This window comes from Phalacrocorax aristotelis, chromosome 3 (genome assembly GCF_949628215.1).
Source record: "Phalacrocorax aristotelis chromosome 3, bGulAri2.1, whole genome shotgun sequence".
In the NCBI taxonomy this organism is placed as follows: Eukaryota; Metazoa; Chordata; class Aves; order Suliformes; family Phalacrocoracidae; genus Phalacrocorax; species Phalacrocorax aristotelis.
This window is the reverse complement of record NC_134278.1, coordinates 26808475-26825323: the sequence shown is the minus strand read 5'-3', so window position 1 is coordinate 26825323 and position 16849 is coordinate 26808475. Positions and strand designations below refer to the sequence as shown.

At 40.7% G+C, this 16849-nt stretch overlaps 1 protein-coding gene across 1 annotated transcript in view; it reads right to left on the bottom strand.

The window, feature by feature from the left end:
- The window catches only part of LRRC1 (leucine rich repeat containing 1), a 74021-nt gene that overhangs the window by 12928 nt on the left and 44244 nt on the right, over positions 1-16849 (bottom strand). The window contains exons 5-10 of the mRNA XM_075086982.1: positions 12026-12082; positions 10359-10422; positions 9515-9589; positions 7642-7786; positions 4419-4537; positions 3338-3421 (exon numbers count right to left, since the gene is read on the bottom strand). Of these exons, the coding sequence (XP_074943083.1) occupies positions 3338-3421; positions 4419-4537; positions 7642-7786; positions 9515-9589; positions 10359-10422; positions 12026-12082 (544 nt within the window). The remainder of the gene's footprint in view (positions 1-3337; positions 3422-4418; positions 4538-7641; positions 7787-9514; positions 9590-10358; positions 10423-12025; positions 12083-16849) is intronic.

Sequence of the window (16849 nt, the reverse complement as noted above, 5' to 3'; positions counted from 1 at the left end):
TATCTGCCGTGCATACTCTACTTCTGCATCTGGCTCCACTCCTGTGAAGGGGGATCCAAGTGTACAAGTACTAACACTGACTGACATGCAAAGATCTGAGACCCCAGTCTTTGTCATACTGTCTCAGGAGACATTTTATGCAACACGCAGCAGGCAGGGGTGTTGACAATCACTGTCATAAGCTCGTGCTTGGCTTTAAATATTAATTAGGCAGTTCGAGATGAGAATAAATAGAAAACAGAACCTTCCAACAGACAGAAAAAGGGTGACACATTTTTCATTTTTCCTTGTGCTCTACCAATGCATTTTATGTTTCTTTTTTCCAAGTCAGTAATGATGAGAAGGAAAATGGAAATCCAACATTTCACCAAGACACCAAATTGGTCCTCCCTGTCATCCAAAGGGAAGCTCAGAATTGGGATCTTTGCCATTATCAGCACCCCTCAGGCTGCTCCTGTGAATGCTTTGCGTATCAGCAAACAGTACCCATTATACGTGTGCACTGTTTACACAGAACATTTTTCTTTTAGAGATATGAAATGTGACTCTTCAACAAATTCCTCCGAATTTTATCCAGAAAACTTCTACTACAGAAAAGTTTGTGTTTGCTTTAAAGTGAAAAGTGACTTCTTAAGAAAAATACTACACAAAGAAAATGCAGCTCCAGGAACAGACAAAACATGAGCAAAGAGCCGTAGATTTCCTTCTCTTTTCAAAACTAGCATTTCAGCATTGTTAGAAGGCAATCTAAAGACTTTCCCTCAAAGTGTTTTATTGCATGGACTGAGCAAAAGGAACGGAAACTAAAACTTTAAAAATCAGAACTGAAAAGTCTTGTTAGCTAGGCAGCAGGTTCTGCAATACATGCGTATTAACAGTATTTTTGAGATAAACCATTTCATCAGTTGTTTATGCTTTCTATTTGTTACCATTACTAGCTTGGAATTCAAACCCACCGATCTAGAGGGTGGGTACGACTCTCCAGTTGGAGGAGGACTGACTTCCTTTAAAAATAAAAAATAAAAGAACTTTTAAAAACCACAGAGCAAAACACATTTTAATGTAACATTCCGGAAATCTTACATTAAATGTAATTTCAAAGCGTTTGGTCTAATGGGAAAGATACATAGGTGTCGAGTCCTTCAGAGGGAAAAAAAAAATTCTGTTTCAAAGAAGTGGATGCCAAGGAGCTCTGCCTCCTCTGTTTCTCTGCCAAGCTCCGTGGGAATCACCCTCTCCCATTTTTTTCCCTGGACCTTCTACAACTCCCCAGCTCACCTCATTCCGGATACCACCTTCCATTTCCTCATCACCTGCCTTCTCCAAACACAGACTCACCCCTGACTTTATCCCACCCCTTGTGCAGGTGTTCCCTCCCCTCTTTCTCATGTGCACTAATGTTCTGCACACACATTCTTCACTTTACTCTTGGATATCCCCAACTCCTTCACTGACTGGGCAACACTTTCCACCCCTGAAACCCATTTCTGGTTCCAAGTCTCCAGTTTCTCGTTCAGCATTAATCTTTTTATTGTTCTGCACTGAGCTCTTGACTCGATTACTGCCCTCAAACAGACACACTCCATATTCACCCTTCTTTAGCTGCTTCTGAAGCTGAGCCTTCTCCTCTCACCTGCTCCTGTCCCTGCTCCTCTGCTTGCCCTCATGCAACACCTCCAATACCATGAACTTTATTAACTAAGGAAAGTGCTTATACACTACAACAGCTGTTACTGGTCAGTCTGGAAATAAAGTGTATCAGTAAAACCTTCCACACTGTAACAAACTCCAAGCAATTCTGCTTAAAGGTGGACTAGACATGAAATTGTACAAGTCACAAGTACAAACAGTCTGACACTTGTGTACTGTATTAAGTTCTTTGTAACGACAGAGAAGGTTTTCTGCTGAATGAGCACATAATCAAACTCGCCATCACATCCCAACCCAGAAATAGTTTTCCCAAGGTCCTGCCTCTTGCTAGCATTTATGCAACCCATCTGGGTATGCCTTCCACAATTTTCTGTTCAGAGCCAGCAACACCTCTGCAGAGGAAACACTGTCCTGCTAGAGGAACTGCAGTACTCACATCTTCTCTTCCCTCCCTCACCTTCCCTCCCCTGTCAAACATACACTTACAAACCAATCTGTAAAGGAGCAACAAGGGTGACCATGGAGCCCCGAATAGGTGACCAACCTGCGGCAGCTCAGACCTGGGTCATTGGAGTTGTTGCTGCCAGAGCCACAGCGGCATCCTGTGCCCCTGCTTGATCCCTCCTCTTCAGACCATCAGCTGTCCCCCATCTCCCACTTCCCAGCCGCTTTGCTTCCTCCTCACACCTCCCTCTCAAGCTGTCCAAGCTCCATAAGTAAGCAGGCCTGAGTAGAACTGTGTGCTCACTGACCAGAACTGATACTCCTCTCAATTCCCATTCATCAGCTGCCACCTGAGTATGTACCACTCCTGCTCCTGAAGTGACTGAAAAGTGGTGAGCAAAAGCTACAGCCTCAGAGCCACATGTCAGAAACAGATAGGAAAATTCAGGGGAAGAACTACTTGGACAAAAATTACAGAGAAACAGTAGTGCAAACAGAACCAACTCACAGCCCCGTGCTCCCATCACAGGATGCTGCTTCCCCTGATATCTTTCCAGATTTTACTGCTGAACTAAACTTGTAAGGCCTTCATTACATTTAGTTGCACAACAGAAATCCTAGCCTCATTTCATTCCATATACTGTTACAACACACAAGAAGCCCTAGTGATCACAGCTGTACGATTTGAGGTATCCATGATCTTGGTCATGTCAGGTCCTCCTATTTAAAGGCAAAAGTACTCCCGAGACCTCCAAAACCAAAAAGACTGTCAAAAGTGTCTCTGAATAATTTTTCAGAATATGAAACCTTCCCTTTGCTATTGCTTACAAGAGTGAGGCAACAAGACTCCGGCAGTGTTTTTATACTATGTGCAGAAGAGGCATATTTATGTTTAAATGCATTCACTCTACCAGAACTCCCAGTCTTCAAATAGTGCTGGACCTGACACCCACACTGGGAATTACTAGTTACAAGCTAATTAGATCCAAGACTTCTTGTTCAACTGCAAAGACATTTTGCACTTCCAAGCCACCAAATCACCACAGCTGCTGTTCAGATTTACACTGTTTAGTTCAGTTCAGATTTATGCTGTTCAGTTCTAAGGACCAAGTTTCTGGTTGTGATCAGTTTGGGAAGAATACCCAGTGGATCAAAGCTGCCTGCTACTTCTTGTAGACGTTTGAAATCAAGAATTTTCTGTTTGTATAATCACATCTATGAGAGATAATAGAACAAAACTTACCTCTTTGGGCAAAGATGTTAATTTGTTTCTATCGGCATTCAAATTGTTCAGCTTCTTTAGTTTTCCGATGCTCTTCGGCAATGACTGTGCCAACAAAGCCAAAATAATATGCAAACAGAATTTGTAAATTCAGAACAAAACTTATCTCACTTTAAAAATTAATTGACTGATCCATTTTTAAAACTGGAGTATAGTTAACCCTCATTACTACCAGGCCTTCCAAAGGACATCCAAGGTTTTATCTTGCAGAAGAAATGTCAAGGAATGCAGTTGCTAATACAAATTCACTCACGAGTTATCTCTGCACTATGACAACAGATGCACAACAGCTGTGTACAGAAGCACGTATGCAGAATATCCATATTACCTAACTTTAGGCTCCCTAAATAGCTAATTGAGAGATGATCTTCTAACTTAGGTGCTATGAACTGACCTCTGGAGAGGCATCTTTCCAACAGGCTTAAGCTCCTAACTCAACCAAGCACCAACCTAACTTAAGAAATGCTCAAACCTAGATTTCTATAAACACTTCTACTCTCCAAGTGTCAGTGTCCTCTGAAGGTAGTTTCAAAATAATGGAAGGAAACACCTAATGGAACAACGTCTGAGATTTTATATTAATTGACCACATATCATTTTTAATACCTGGCTGGAGCAGATCAGCAGAGCAAGAAACAATACACCAGCAGCTCTGCAGCGCTCAAGACTTCTATTCAGTTCCAGCAAGTCTGATCCAGATAATGCACAGCAAAAACTGGCAACAACGCAACGCAGCACAAACTCCGCATTAGAAAAAACAACAAAGTAAATGACACCTGCGCTCCAGGTGCTCTAATTCCCTTACTGATCATGAAAGATTCAAGAGTGAATATGTAATTGCCTAAGCCTTTAGAAGGGAGAATTGTTACTACACACAAATTGATCTTCAGCATTCACTTAACAGGTTAGAAATAAGATGCACTTAAAGGAAACTCACTACTTAAGAGTAGTAACAGTGAGTAACCTTACGAGCCAAGCGATTCAGCACTTAGCAGTAGGTCTTATTTCTGTCAGCCATTTGAGCAGTCATGACCATGCTTACCTGCAGCTGGTTTTCCGTTAGAACTAGTTCAGTAAGGCTTTCGCAGTCTCCAATTGAGTCTGTTAGCTGAATAAGTTTGTTCTGATCAACTTTCAAAATGGAGAGCCTCCTCAATTTTCCTGGACAGAAAGAACACCACATTTTTTTAGCTTAGTATGCTCCAATATCTGCTTTAATTACAGAAGATCAGTCTGCTGCAAAACTTCTAGAAATACTCTAACACAATGAATTATTATTTTTTCAGATAAAAAGAGAAATCAAGCACTGCTTCACTTGTTTACAAGTTTCATCACTGAATTCATATTCAATATAAATATTCATATTCAATATTTAAGCATATTAAGTGGTATTAAAGTTGCAATCTGAATGCTACCCCATGCAAATGTCAAGGACATGTCTACCCAAAGGTCTATAAACAGGACAGTATTATCTTTTTTTCCTCAATTATACAATGTTTATTCTTAAAAGAATATTCAGATCACCTATGCCTACTCAGCCATAGTAAAAAAGGCTTGCACTGAAGTGACAGCCCAGTCTCAAACAGGATCAAGGTCTTTTTGTCCTAATATAGAACCCAGTTAGTCAGACATGAAACCCAAGTTCATTGTTCAGAATAGAAATCAAATTGTTTTGAAGGTCTTCTCCCCAAGGAGCACTATTTCAGAGCAGAAATCTCACCTTGTTCTTCCCTGTATGAGGAAGAACGCTTCTACAGTGAGGGTGGTGAAACACTGGCACAGGTTGCCCAGAGAGGTGGTAGATGCCCCATCCCCGGAAACATTCAAGGTCAGGTTGGATGGGGCTCTGAGCAACCTGATCTAGTTGAAGATGTCCCTGCTTATTGCAGGGGGAGTTGAACTAGATGAACTTTCAAGGTCCCTTCCAACCCAAACTATTATATGATTCTATGATTCTGCTCCTTTGTATCAGAATGATCTTTGGTGCAAAGCAGAGCTGACCCAGGCAGACCCCAAGACAGGGAATTCAGAAATCACCACTAGCTGCTGACACCTCCCTGCCCACACCCACACCGTCCAAAATAGCTGGCACATCAAATTCACTGATGATGCTAAGTCACGAAGAGACAGCTGACACTTGGTAAGACAGCAACCTAAACAGAAACTCAAGTTTCAGCAAGAAGTACAGACCATGCACCAGTACAGGCTGGCAAGTGACGGTTGTACAAGAGCGCTGCTGGAAAGGACCTGGGGCTTATGGTGAGCACCAGGCTGAATACAAACTAGCAGTGTACTCTCGCCAGAAAAAAGGTAAACGCTGGCTGGACTACATTAGGAGAATTATGGCCAGCAGATCAATGGAAGTTACTATATCCCATATTTGGCACCAGAGAGGCCACACTTCTAAAAATCATGCTCAGTTTCATGTCCTGTCTTCCCTCCTAACTCCCCAGTTCAAGTGAGATGCTGATGGGGGTCCAGTACAAAGCTATCAAGATGATCAGGGCACTCATGAGCTGAGGCTGAGAGAGCTAGCTTTGTTAACTCCAGCAAAGAAGCAGCCAAGGGAGGCATCTAGGGACAGCCCACAACTATTTGAAGGGCAGTTACAGAGGTGGCAGAGAAATTCTTCTCCACAATGACAGACAATACAGCAATAGCTGCAAATTGAAGTGTGGGAGATCCCAGCTGGACGTCTGGAGAAGCTTCCTCACTGGGAGGTGGTGCAGTGCTGACACAGGCTGCCGGGGGTTGCTGGAGTCACCTCCGTTAGGGGCTTTAGAGAGGTGGTGAGACACAGCTGCAGCTGACCTGATCTGCTGGTGTTGGTGAGAGCCCTGCTTAGAGGGCTCTGCAGATCCACCAATCCAACCAACAATTTGGGGATCATGTGAGCTCCTCCCAGTAGCTTCCACAGAGACCAGCAAGGTTCACTTCAGCCACAATACCAGATTCTCTCCATCTCATGTACTAAGTTCCAACATTACTAAAAAGGAATAAGTACTGTAGCCCTACCCAGTCTTCCCAACATAAGCAAGCTATTATATTCACTTAAGTAGCAATATTTTTTTACTCTTGTAACAAAGTTACATCCAGAAGATGTTACAAAATACACATGCAAACTGGGCCTGGCCTGAAATGACCTGGCCCTTTGCAACTGCCTTCCCTTGTAAAGGATCTCCATTTAGGAGGATTCTTGCGGAGCAGCAGCTCTTTGTGTTCACCAGCTGGTCTTACAGACAAGCTCCTCTCTGGCAGGCTGCAGGAGCTGTAGCCTTTCAGAAGTACATCAGAAATGGAGCTGTACCAAGAACTGTACTGGCCAGCTGAGGTCATCAGAGAGGGCTGCTACAACTCTCTTCCAAACACACACTAGCCAATGGTAAAGCCCACAGGAGTCAACCCACTCCCCATGTTTAAGTTGTAGAAAAACATTTCTCTTTTCTTAGGCTCATACAGCATATGGAGGAAGGGGGAAGGTCTATTCATTCTTTTCCACATTCCTGGTTAAACCACATTCACAAGTCCTCCTTCCCCTACACCTTTGGTTTAAAAAAAAAAAAAAATCCCTGCAAGAAGAAGGCATGCTCTTGCAATGTGAAACACTGGAAAAACAGCTGATGAGTAGTAGAGAAACAATGCCTTGCTGAATACTTGTCACAACTACTGCAGGGGTAAAAACATTTACCTTAAAAAAGGCACTGGTAATGCTTCAGAAAACATTCCCCAGTTATTAAACCTGTTTTAAGGCGTTAGACACAGAAAGGTTGTAGTTTGGATCCTCAGGGATGAGGAGTAATGAGCTGAAGCAAACAGCCTTCCACTGGGTTCAATATAGGATTAATCACATTGTCCAACTGATGATGATTACATATCCCCATTAAAAAGGGTGTATTTTTTGTAGTGATACCCAAAAGTCAGTCTTATCAAGTGACCTACAGCATTTACAAGCTAGAATTTTACAATGTTAAAAAGTTACGATGGTGGCGTGGACACACTAGGAACAGAAAGGATATATTAACTTTTATTTTGTTCAGGTAGGTATCAAGTAAAGACCAAAAAAGAATTACGAGGTAGTCATTATACAGGCAATTAAAATGTGAAATTGGTAGGGCTACACATTTCCTACTAAGCCAAAAAAAAAAAAAGCAGCTGAGACAAGCTCATCTCTTGCACAAAAAGACTTCAAAAGGCTTGAAAACAAATGACTTCCAATTAACAGTGGATTTATTGGTTCTGTGTGATAGCATTCACCTTGTACTTACCAATGCCATCAGGTAAGACCTGAAGTAAATTCTGAGAAACAAGCAAGTCTGTTAAAGAAGTCAGACCACTAATTTCTTCAGGAAGGCATTCCAATTTATTTTCAGAAACATCCAGACAAAGCAGGTTTTTCAGGTTTCCTACTTCCTGCGATACAAGACAAAAGATTTAAGTCATGCCCAAACACATAACAAAGCAATTTGAAAAATGTACCATCACAATGAAATTCCAGAAAGAAAAACAATTCTCTGTATGACCTCTAAATTGGCAATTCTTTGTATGACCTCTAAATGCAGGGAAAAAAGTAAATAATTACATCTTACATATGATAAATCAGCTAAGTGATTTAGTCACAGTTGCTTATTCTAACTATTAAGACTGGCTTCAGTAGTCAGACAAGGTATGCTGAGCACACCCAGGCAAGCACCAGCCAAAACTGGAGCTTTCCTCAAGTAAAGACTGCAAAGTTGTTTTTTCAGAACTACAGATTATCAGCCTCCACGTAATTAAAGTCTGCCCCTCCCAATCAACCCCAGGCAAACTAGGATTAGTCTCTCCTGGCTGATACACCAACATGCCATGACATCTAGGGATTTCATATCTTCACATCTCCCAAGTACAACAAATGTAGAAATAGGAATTGGGAGTGTTGCTCTAGCAAGCGTATTTGAACTGACAAGTTATACTGCCATCATCTACAATTATTAATGATTAATTTTTTACAATGGTAATCTGCCAATTAGCTTAAAGGTCTGACAGAGAAATACCTTTGTCCATATTAGCCATCAGAGGCACCCTCCCATTCCCCATGTACACAGACACCCCTATACATGCTCTAAAGTAGTTCTCATTTTAGTCATCCGAATCATCTTTTGGAGAACAGAACAGCTGGGGCAGAAGTGTCCTTTACTTTTACATATATGAAATTTTAACACAGTGACAGCCTTGATACCTAACTCACCAGATCAGCCTTTTTATTTTGGGAATGCTTGCCTCTCAAGAGGATCTTTTATCCCACAAGTTCATCTTTTGGACATTAGACAAAACACACAATAATGGCCAGCTTCAATAAAAATAGCTGAAGTCACACTTGACCTTTTATGAATGATTATCAGTGTTTAACTACATCTACTTAAGAAATTATTAGGCCAACTTGACAAAGCCCACAAAACTGTAACTGATTTCCAAGTTACACTGTTGACAATGAGATCAACATGGCAAATAACAGCAAACTGCACAAGGAACAGGAGAAAACAGGTTTTGACTTGGCTTTAAAGGAAAAAGAGGAAAAAGATACCATCCCACATGTTATCATAGTTCTTAAGACAGGGAATTTAGAGGCTCTAAGCTTTAAATGCTAAGGCCCCTCACCCCGTGACTTATGTTAGATGGGGGATTTGCCTGTATAAATAAAAATTTCCAATTATGGAAACAGTTCTATTATTGTATTTCTCTCAAACACTGTATTTGAATGGAAGATGATGACTGCAAAAAAATTATTCAGCCTCAAAAGTGTCAAAACTGCAATTTAGATAGATGCTAAAGGTGAGGGTTAGCTCAGTCAAGTAGTGGCTCCCTGATCACTGGGCCAGAACTGTAAACAGAGGATGTGTAATCCTATAAATTGAAAATGTGCCTATTAGGAAACAATTCCTTTGTCAAAATATTTAAAAGAACATGTCTGGCAACATATGATGTCATTACAATCCCTTGCAGAGGAATTTATTAAGAGAAAACCCTTATGCATCCAAAACCAAACCCAGGAAAAGTGAACTGAGAAAACTATTCTATTTTAAATCACTTCCCTTTAGGTATGAATGAAATGTTTTCTTTTAAAAGCATCTTCAAAACAGTATCAGTAGAGCTCATCTTTACCTGAGGTATTTCGGCTAATTGGTTTCCATCCAACCAGAGGTCTTTAAGATTGAAAAGTGCACCAATTGTTTCTGGCTATAACATAAAAAGTAATAACGTTAAGTAGCACAGGAGCTTCAAGTGAAAACCAAACGGCCACTCTGTAATTACAGCCTGAGTAGACCAATCCTTACTCCAAGCACTATTTAGAGGTACCACAGTTAAATGCAGCAAGGGTGACTGTAAGCATTTGGGAACAAATTTGGGAACAAATACAAATTAATTATTATAGCTTAACAAACTACCATACCTTACCTCACATGCACTAACAAATTGAATGCACTCCGTTAATCTACTGCAAATCCAACATTTAATTGAGTCAGCTTAAGAGAGATGACAGATATCTTTTGGTAGATCTATCTGTCACAATGTCAGACACTACAACCCTCAACAGTTTGTCTCAGCCCTTTCCCAAAGATTCCTACTCCCACCCTTCAAATAGATGAGCTTTCATCTATGTTCAGCCCATCCAGTTCCCTACAGAAGCCCATGTGTTCATTGTAACTGCAAGTGCAGAGATGATTTTGGGCCCTTCCACTCCTTTTCCTTTCTGTAGAAAAAGTCTGTGCAGCGCTCTAATTTTCTAGATATCAGCTGCAGCTTTTTGGGTGAAGTAATATTGTATTGAACAAGACTAAGCAGATACGGGAAGCACCAACTCACTGCCAAAATTCATCTGTATGTACAAAAAGACTCTCCCTCCATACATTTTTCTTCCTTCAATTTTGGACATCCTACAACTGATTTAATCTAAATGAGGATTAAAACAAGACCAACATGCACTTTCAGTGGCATGTTCTCTTACCAAGTGATAAAGTTCATTGTTTCCTAAATCAAGTTCTTCTAGTCGCTGCAGCTGGGCAAGTGATCTGTGAGATGAGATAAGTCAGAACAAAACCACATCAGACTAAACCAACAGAAAACCCATGTATTTGGATGAGCTCATTTTACTGAAACTCGTATTTCTCATTACAACATACTGTAGACAGACAGTTATTTTACTGGGCATAGACTATTTGCAGCAATATCTTACTGCAAAAGTAATTTGGTTTGTCAGTATAACTGTATGCCCTTAAAACTTAAACCTTAGTATAGGCAATCAAATCATTATTCTTTATTTCAGCCATCAGTCTCTCCGGGTGGACAATGTCACATGTTTTACTATAGATGGTTAGATTTATTTTTAGGAGGAATTTACAGTTAGGCAACTGGATAAAAATTCTCCATAGTGATCACATGTAACAGTGTGACTCAAGACTCAATAAACCCATCATTTATCTTCTCAACATGATCTATCTATTTCTGAAGTATTTCAGGATGCAAACAGAGGAAAGCTCCAAAAGATCTCAAAGAAGTTCTCTGAACACAGACACAGAGAGCCATCCTTCTGTCTCAAAGCAGTCTGTTGTTGAGCTCCTGCTTACCTTCCCCAAAGCCGCAGTAGTATGAAAGCCAGTGAGACTCGTCAGCTACTTTATTGACAGACAGAATTTTCCAGGAGCAATAAAATTGTCAACATTTGTGACAGCTTCATTCTGAGACCGCACGGCAAAACCTAGCTAGCAATTCATATCTTCTGACCACTGGCATTTAAAGCGTCTTGTGGCTCACAGCTATAAACAGCCACAACTGAGGTACTGGGTAGATTGACAGGAAAAAAGGACCCCAAAGCGAGTGGGGAAGAGATTGTGATTAAAATAGATTAAATCCATTATACTATCTATTACATTATCTAAACAAGCAGAACAGGAGTCACCAAAACTCTTGCAAGAAGCAGCCAGGTTCCAAGGAAGGAGACTCCTTCACTAGAGAAAGAAGAGGCTTCTTCCGGACAGCCAAAAAGGATCCCCAAAATATGATATGCCTGATTGATCTTACAAAAGACCACCAATTCCTCTGCCACAATACAGACAGCACAGAGAAATCTAGATATCTTTTTTAACCCCCAAAAAAGTCATGGTGGGTAGAGTCAGACTTCAGTTCAGGCATCAGTAGGCCTAGTTAGGCACCAAGGCTTCAACCTCCAGGTTTTGAAAACTTTTGGTTACTTAGCCCTGAACACAAATGCTTATTTAAATGCTCCAAAGGTATAGAGTGGAAATTGCTGAGATCCTATTACCCTCCTTCACAGTTACAAAATTTCATCACGCGAACAACCCAAACCACCACTCCCACTGCTGATGCACTTGATCAGTGTGTACAAGAAGAAATGTTTGGTGTTGCTGTGTTTTATACAGAATATTTTTATAGAGCAAAACCAATCATCAGAGACTGCAGGCTCCTGCTACTAACAAAGTACAACTAGAACTAATGGATGTAACTAGGTGTTGCTAAAACAAAGCTGTAAATCATACACGTTGTCAATTGGCACTGAGTATTTTTTCTAACTGTCATTCAGTTTCATAAGTTAGCAGATTTTAACAATAAGAGCATTTTATGTTAATATAATCAAACACGTGAAATGTCACTTACTCAGGTAAATATGTCAGCAAATTTTCTCTAAGTTCCAGTGAAGCCAGGTTATAAAGGCTAAACACAAACAAAAAACAAACCACATTTTAATGCAATCTTACTTTTTATATTCCAACACTTTCAGAAGTGTTTACAGTTAAAACAAAATTGCTGTGAACTGATTTTTTTGTGTTTTTAATTCAACCAGACCATCATGTGAAAGGCAGCATACAAAGACTTGAAGTTTAACCTTGTTCCTCTGTGATACTTCAGCACATTAAAGCTAGAAAGTAAATAGACAAAACACAAATTTCCGTTCATTAAAAGGTCAGTAGTTGCAAGTTACTGAACAGAGCATATTCATATGAACTGCATTTACTTACTCACTTTCAGCATCTGGCATGGGCTACCAAAGTTACCGAGCATCAGGTAAACCCATCACTGTTCTAACGACGGCTTGCTCATTACTGTAAGTGACATTATGCTTCTAAGTGGCTCACTTTCTCCATATCCCAGGCTTTTACTAACATCACCATAGCAACATTCAGATTTTTCAGGGGTTTATTTATGACTAAATGGAACACAAGGAGTCAGATGGTATCCCAACACTATAATCTGCTCTAATCCTCCAGCATCCCAGGGAAAAATAAAAATCAGATATGGTGACTGCAAATAAGTAGTTTCCTACGCAGAACATGTTCTGTCCTGGTGTGCAGGGAAGGGGCACAGTGTGCTAGGCCTTAAATAAAATGTAGATTAAAAAAGGAATTTCACTAAATTAAAACACATGTTACATCTAAACCCAAATGTTTTTGTTTGTACACCTTAGGTAAAAAAAAAAAAAAGCCCATGTACTCAGACTACATAAAATTGAAATATCTGGCTTTACTTCAAACAATACAAACATACTGAATTACAGGATCATTAGATCCTGATGCGACAGAGTAAACTCTCACATAAAAACTTTAACACTATAAAACACAAGACAATATGAGACATGGTATCTGACATCCTCATGGAAACCAAACCAGTAGAGGGGGAGAGGGAAGGGCTGATGGAGAACCATTTCTCTCCAAGAGGAACATGGGTCTGCTCTTGCTCACGTTGCCACCGACAGACTGCCATTACATTTTTGTTTACAAGTTTTCTAGCAACCTGTTCCAATCTTCCTTTGAATTTTGCACTTTCTCTTCAAATTCACAATAGGTGAGGCCCATGATTCACTTTTATCAAGAGAATACAAAAAGGATGTGCACGCCGCCAAGCTGCCTTGTTATCTTGTGTTTACAGATCACCCCGCATCTACTTATCTCCCTCCCTATCACATTGAAGTGTCGATGAGTAAAATGGTGCAATCTCTTAATTTCTCTTCTTACATCAGACACCACTTTGACTGTGGTTAAACAGAAGTGTTTGTCAGCAAAACCATGTTCAACAGCAAGGACTTGGGAACCACCATCTTAACCAGCCTCATCGTATCATTAAACTGGGGCAGGCCAGTGAATTGGCTCAGGAAATTGATCCTGTTTAAAAATAACCCAGCAAAAAGAATAACACAGATCCCTAATCCAACATAGAATAAATCCCCTTAAGCACCTGGGACAGTACAACTGCAAAGAAGGTGCAGGGAAGGCATCTGTACTACCCAAGCCAGCAGCACTGTGAGGACTCACTGACAGCTCTGCCCTGTGGATACCCACCGACAGCTGTCTCTGCATCCAGCCACGTACCATGCATTTTGGAGACTGACTGTGGCCAACTGCAGTCCCAGGCTAGGTTCTCTTCTTATGGGAGTCAGCTATCTATGGCATTACATTTTCATCCCTAACGAAACAGCTTTCTGGAGGAGAAATGCTTTATTCTACACCTATTCTCACCCACAGCATGCTCACAACTATAACTCTACCCTGGAACAAAACAAAGATGCTGCCCTCTACCCCTTTAATCTATCCTTTCTTGAGTCCAATCCCAATGTAAGCAGACCCCAACAGGCAAAATGAAGCCTCCCACCAAGTAATATAAAATAGAGAACTAAGTCTCTGAAGTTTATACCAGCAAAGCTTCCCCATTAGTCTAAAGTATTATGTTTAAGGTGGATCTATCATTTTCAGAATTATATTAAAATTTTCAGATCTTCCACAAAATGAGAGGAAATTTTTTCATTCTTTACTCTTAAATTTCAACTAGTTGCAGAAGCAGCTCCCTGCAAACCTATGTGCTGCAACTTAAAATGGGAAAATGTGAGTTATATGAAATATATGAAATAGCATCATATGAAAGGCATGCTGATGTATTGAAGCACCACTCTCCAATATGTTGTAGAGCAGAGGTATAGCTCTTCCTTAAATTTACCAACAGCATTTTAACACATTGTATGCTCACTAACATTTTTTGTTTACAAAGTATGTTAAGAAACATGATTTTTAGTAATTTGCAAGAAAAATCCTACATTTCTTGCTATTTTTCAAGTAAGTTTTCTGATTTAATAACACATTCTGTCCAGAAAGTGTAATTATTCCTCTTCTCAACTACAAATCGAGATTTTTCACAACATACTAAATGAAAGAATTTCTTCTTTTCCCTCTGCCCTTAATTTTATGGGTACACTGTTAGTCGAGAGTCTTTCTGAGGTCTCTGAAAGAAAATAAAGGAAGCTATACTTTAATAACAATTTCAGAGTCTTCCCCTACTCCTAATCTTCATCTAGGAGAGGACACCAGTCATGGCGGGTCACCTGTTTCGATCCATAAAACACAAAGGCAACAGCAATCTAGTCTTGTCAGACAGGAGACAGAGTTCCATCAGCAGTTGTTCACCAGCTGCATTTAGAAATACAAATGCACCACAGAGCATTGCAGGCTGCTCTCCAACACAGACAAACAGTCCTCGCTCCCCCAGAAAAACCCAACAGAAAATGTACAAGCAAGGTATCAACTATAGTGTAAAGGAGAAAGAAAAAACAAAACAAAAAAAAAAACCCTAAGTACTGTTCCAAGACTACTATCCTAAGAAGCTATTTCACAGAAGCTTGTAAAAAGCATTAATATTGAAACAATTCTCATTGCAAAAGCTACCACACACACTGTGAACACTTGAGCATGTGTGTGAAATTACTGAGCACAAGGCAACAGCCAAACCAGGCAGAGGATGCAGTAACCAAAGTTTTCCATCTCAGCATTCCGGATGATTTCTGGTGTAAGGGTGAAACCAAGTCAAATTTAAAAGTACAACTTTATCAGGGACAACTGCATCATTCAGAAAGTCAGCCTTAAGAGCATCAACAGACAACACTACATAATGCCATTTTTATCCCAGTCCCTGCAACCGGCCTGGGAGCACCCAAGCCCTTGGGGTACACCAGCAAAGGCTTCTGAGGAAAGCACTGGGAAGCACAGTAAGACATACGCTATCTTCTTGTGAAATGAAGTTAAAAATACAAAGGTGGAAAGATAAATGTGGAAAAAGCTAGGAGAAAATGAAGGTAGATAATAAAAGGACTAATAAAAAAGCTAAAGGTGCTTACTCAATAAAAACTGGACAATAGCCTTCTCTTATTTGAGTAATAGAAGTCCCACATTTTGACCTTATGTCAAGGGCACCACACGGCTGAACATGCAAGACAAGAAGTCAGGCTTCGGGAAAAAAGGAAGCAAAGCTGGAAGAGATGAAGATCTAAAGCACCTGCAGAAACACATGGCCCCATCTGCACCCTTTCCAGCATGTTTCAGCTGGTTAGGGGAATGTAAAATCCCCAATGTAGTTTTTCCTCATGTTTGTAAGACTGCAAAAAGGAAAAGGCAGGACAACATGTATGGTTCCCATATTTACGCAGAACAAGGGAAGGTCCTACACTGTGAGGATGGCTAAGAACACAGTACAGATTCTGAATTTGGTCTGGTATTAGATTTTTTGTGCAGCAGTAGTGATGGCTAACAGAACAGAGTCCTAGGATGCAGCATAGAGAAATGAGATGAAGTCCACATTCTGGCTATTTCCACCAGTTCCAAAGGAATTCAGCTTGCTGGACCAGGATTTCTGTTACTTTGATAACAGCTGCCCCTGCATCTCTACACAGTACACACACTTTGAAACATTCATAGTGACACTAGATTGGGAAGAAAGGGAGTTTAAAGTAGGGAAATCTTTCTTTTTTGCGCAGAAAAAGAACACGATGGTTTTTCTGTCTATCAAGGGTCTTCCAAGAGATGAGAAGGTAACTGCGGTACTCTGACAACAGCATACAAAATGCATGAAACTAGCCATGTTTTAATATATTACAGCCCACCCCCGCTGCCCAAATAAAACTACCAGTAACATGTATGACCCTGCCCCAGGACACACCAGTTAGGTGACTAGACACTCATCTGACAGGATCCTATTAAACTACTCCCATTCTACAAGGCTTCTAGCCACGACTGACAATTCACTGAGAACCTGATGTTTAGCAGCTTTTTTCACCCAAGGAAATGACAGGTTAATCAGTCACTGGTCAGCTCTCAAAATGCCACTTACTTAGACCACATTTGTATTTGAAGGTACAGCAAATACCTTTGGGATAGGCTCCTGTTCCAAGTCACCCCTGAAAGAAGCCTCTTTCTCTCCTCATTGACTGTATCATTAACTGCAGAAATAGCCTGAAGGGACCAGTCTCCAAACTCCAACTCCTCCACCAACCGTATCCTGGGCTACATCACAAGTGTGGCCAGCAAGTCGAGGGAGGCGATTCTGCCCCTCTACTCTGCTCTGGTGAGACCCCACCTGGAGTGCCATGTCCAGCTCTGGGGTCCCCAGCACAAGAGAGGCATGGACATGCTAGAGCAGGTCCCTCCAGAGGAGGACCACAAA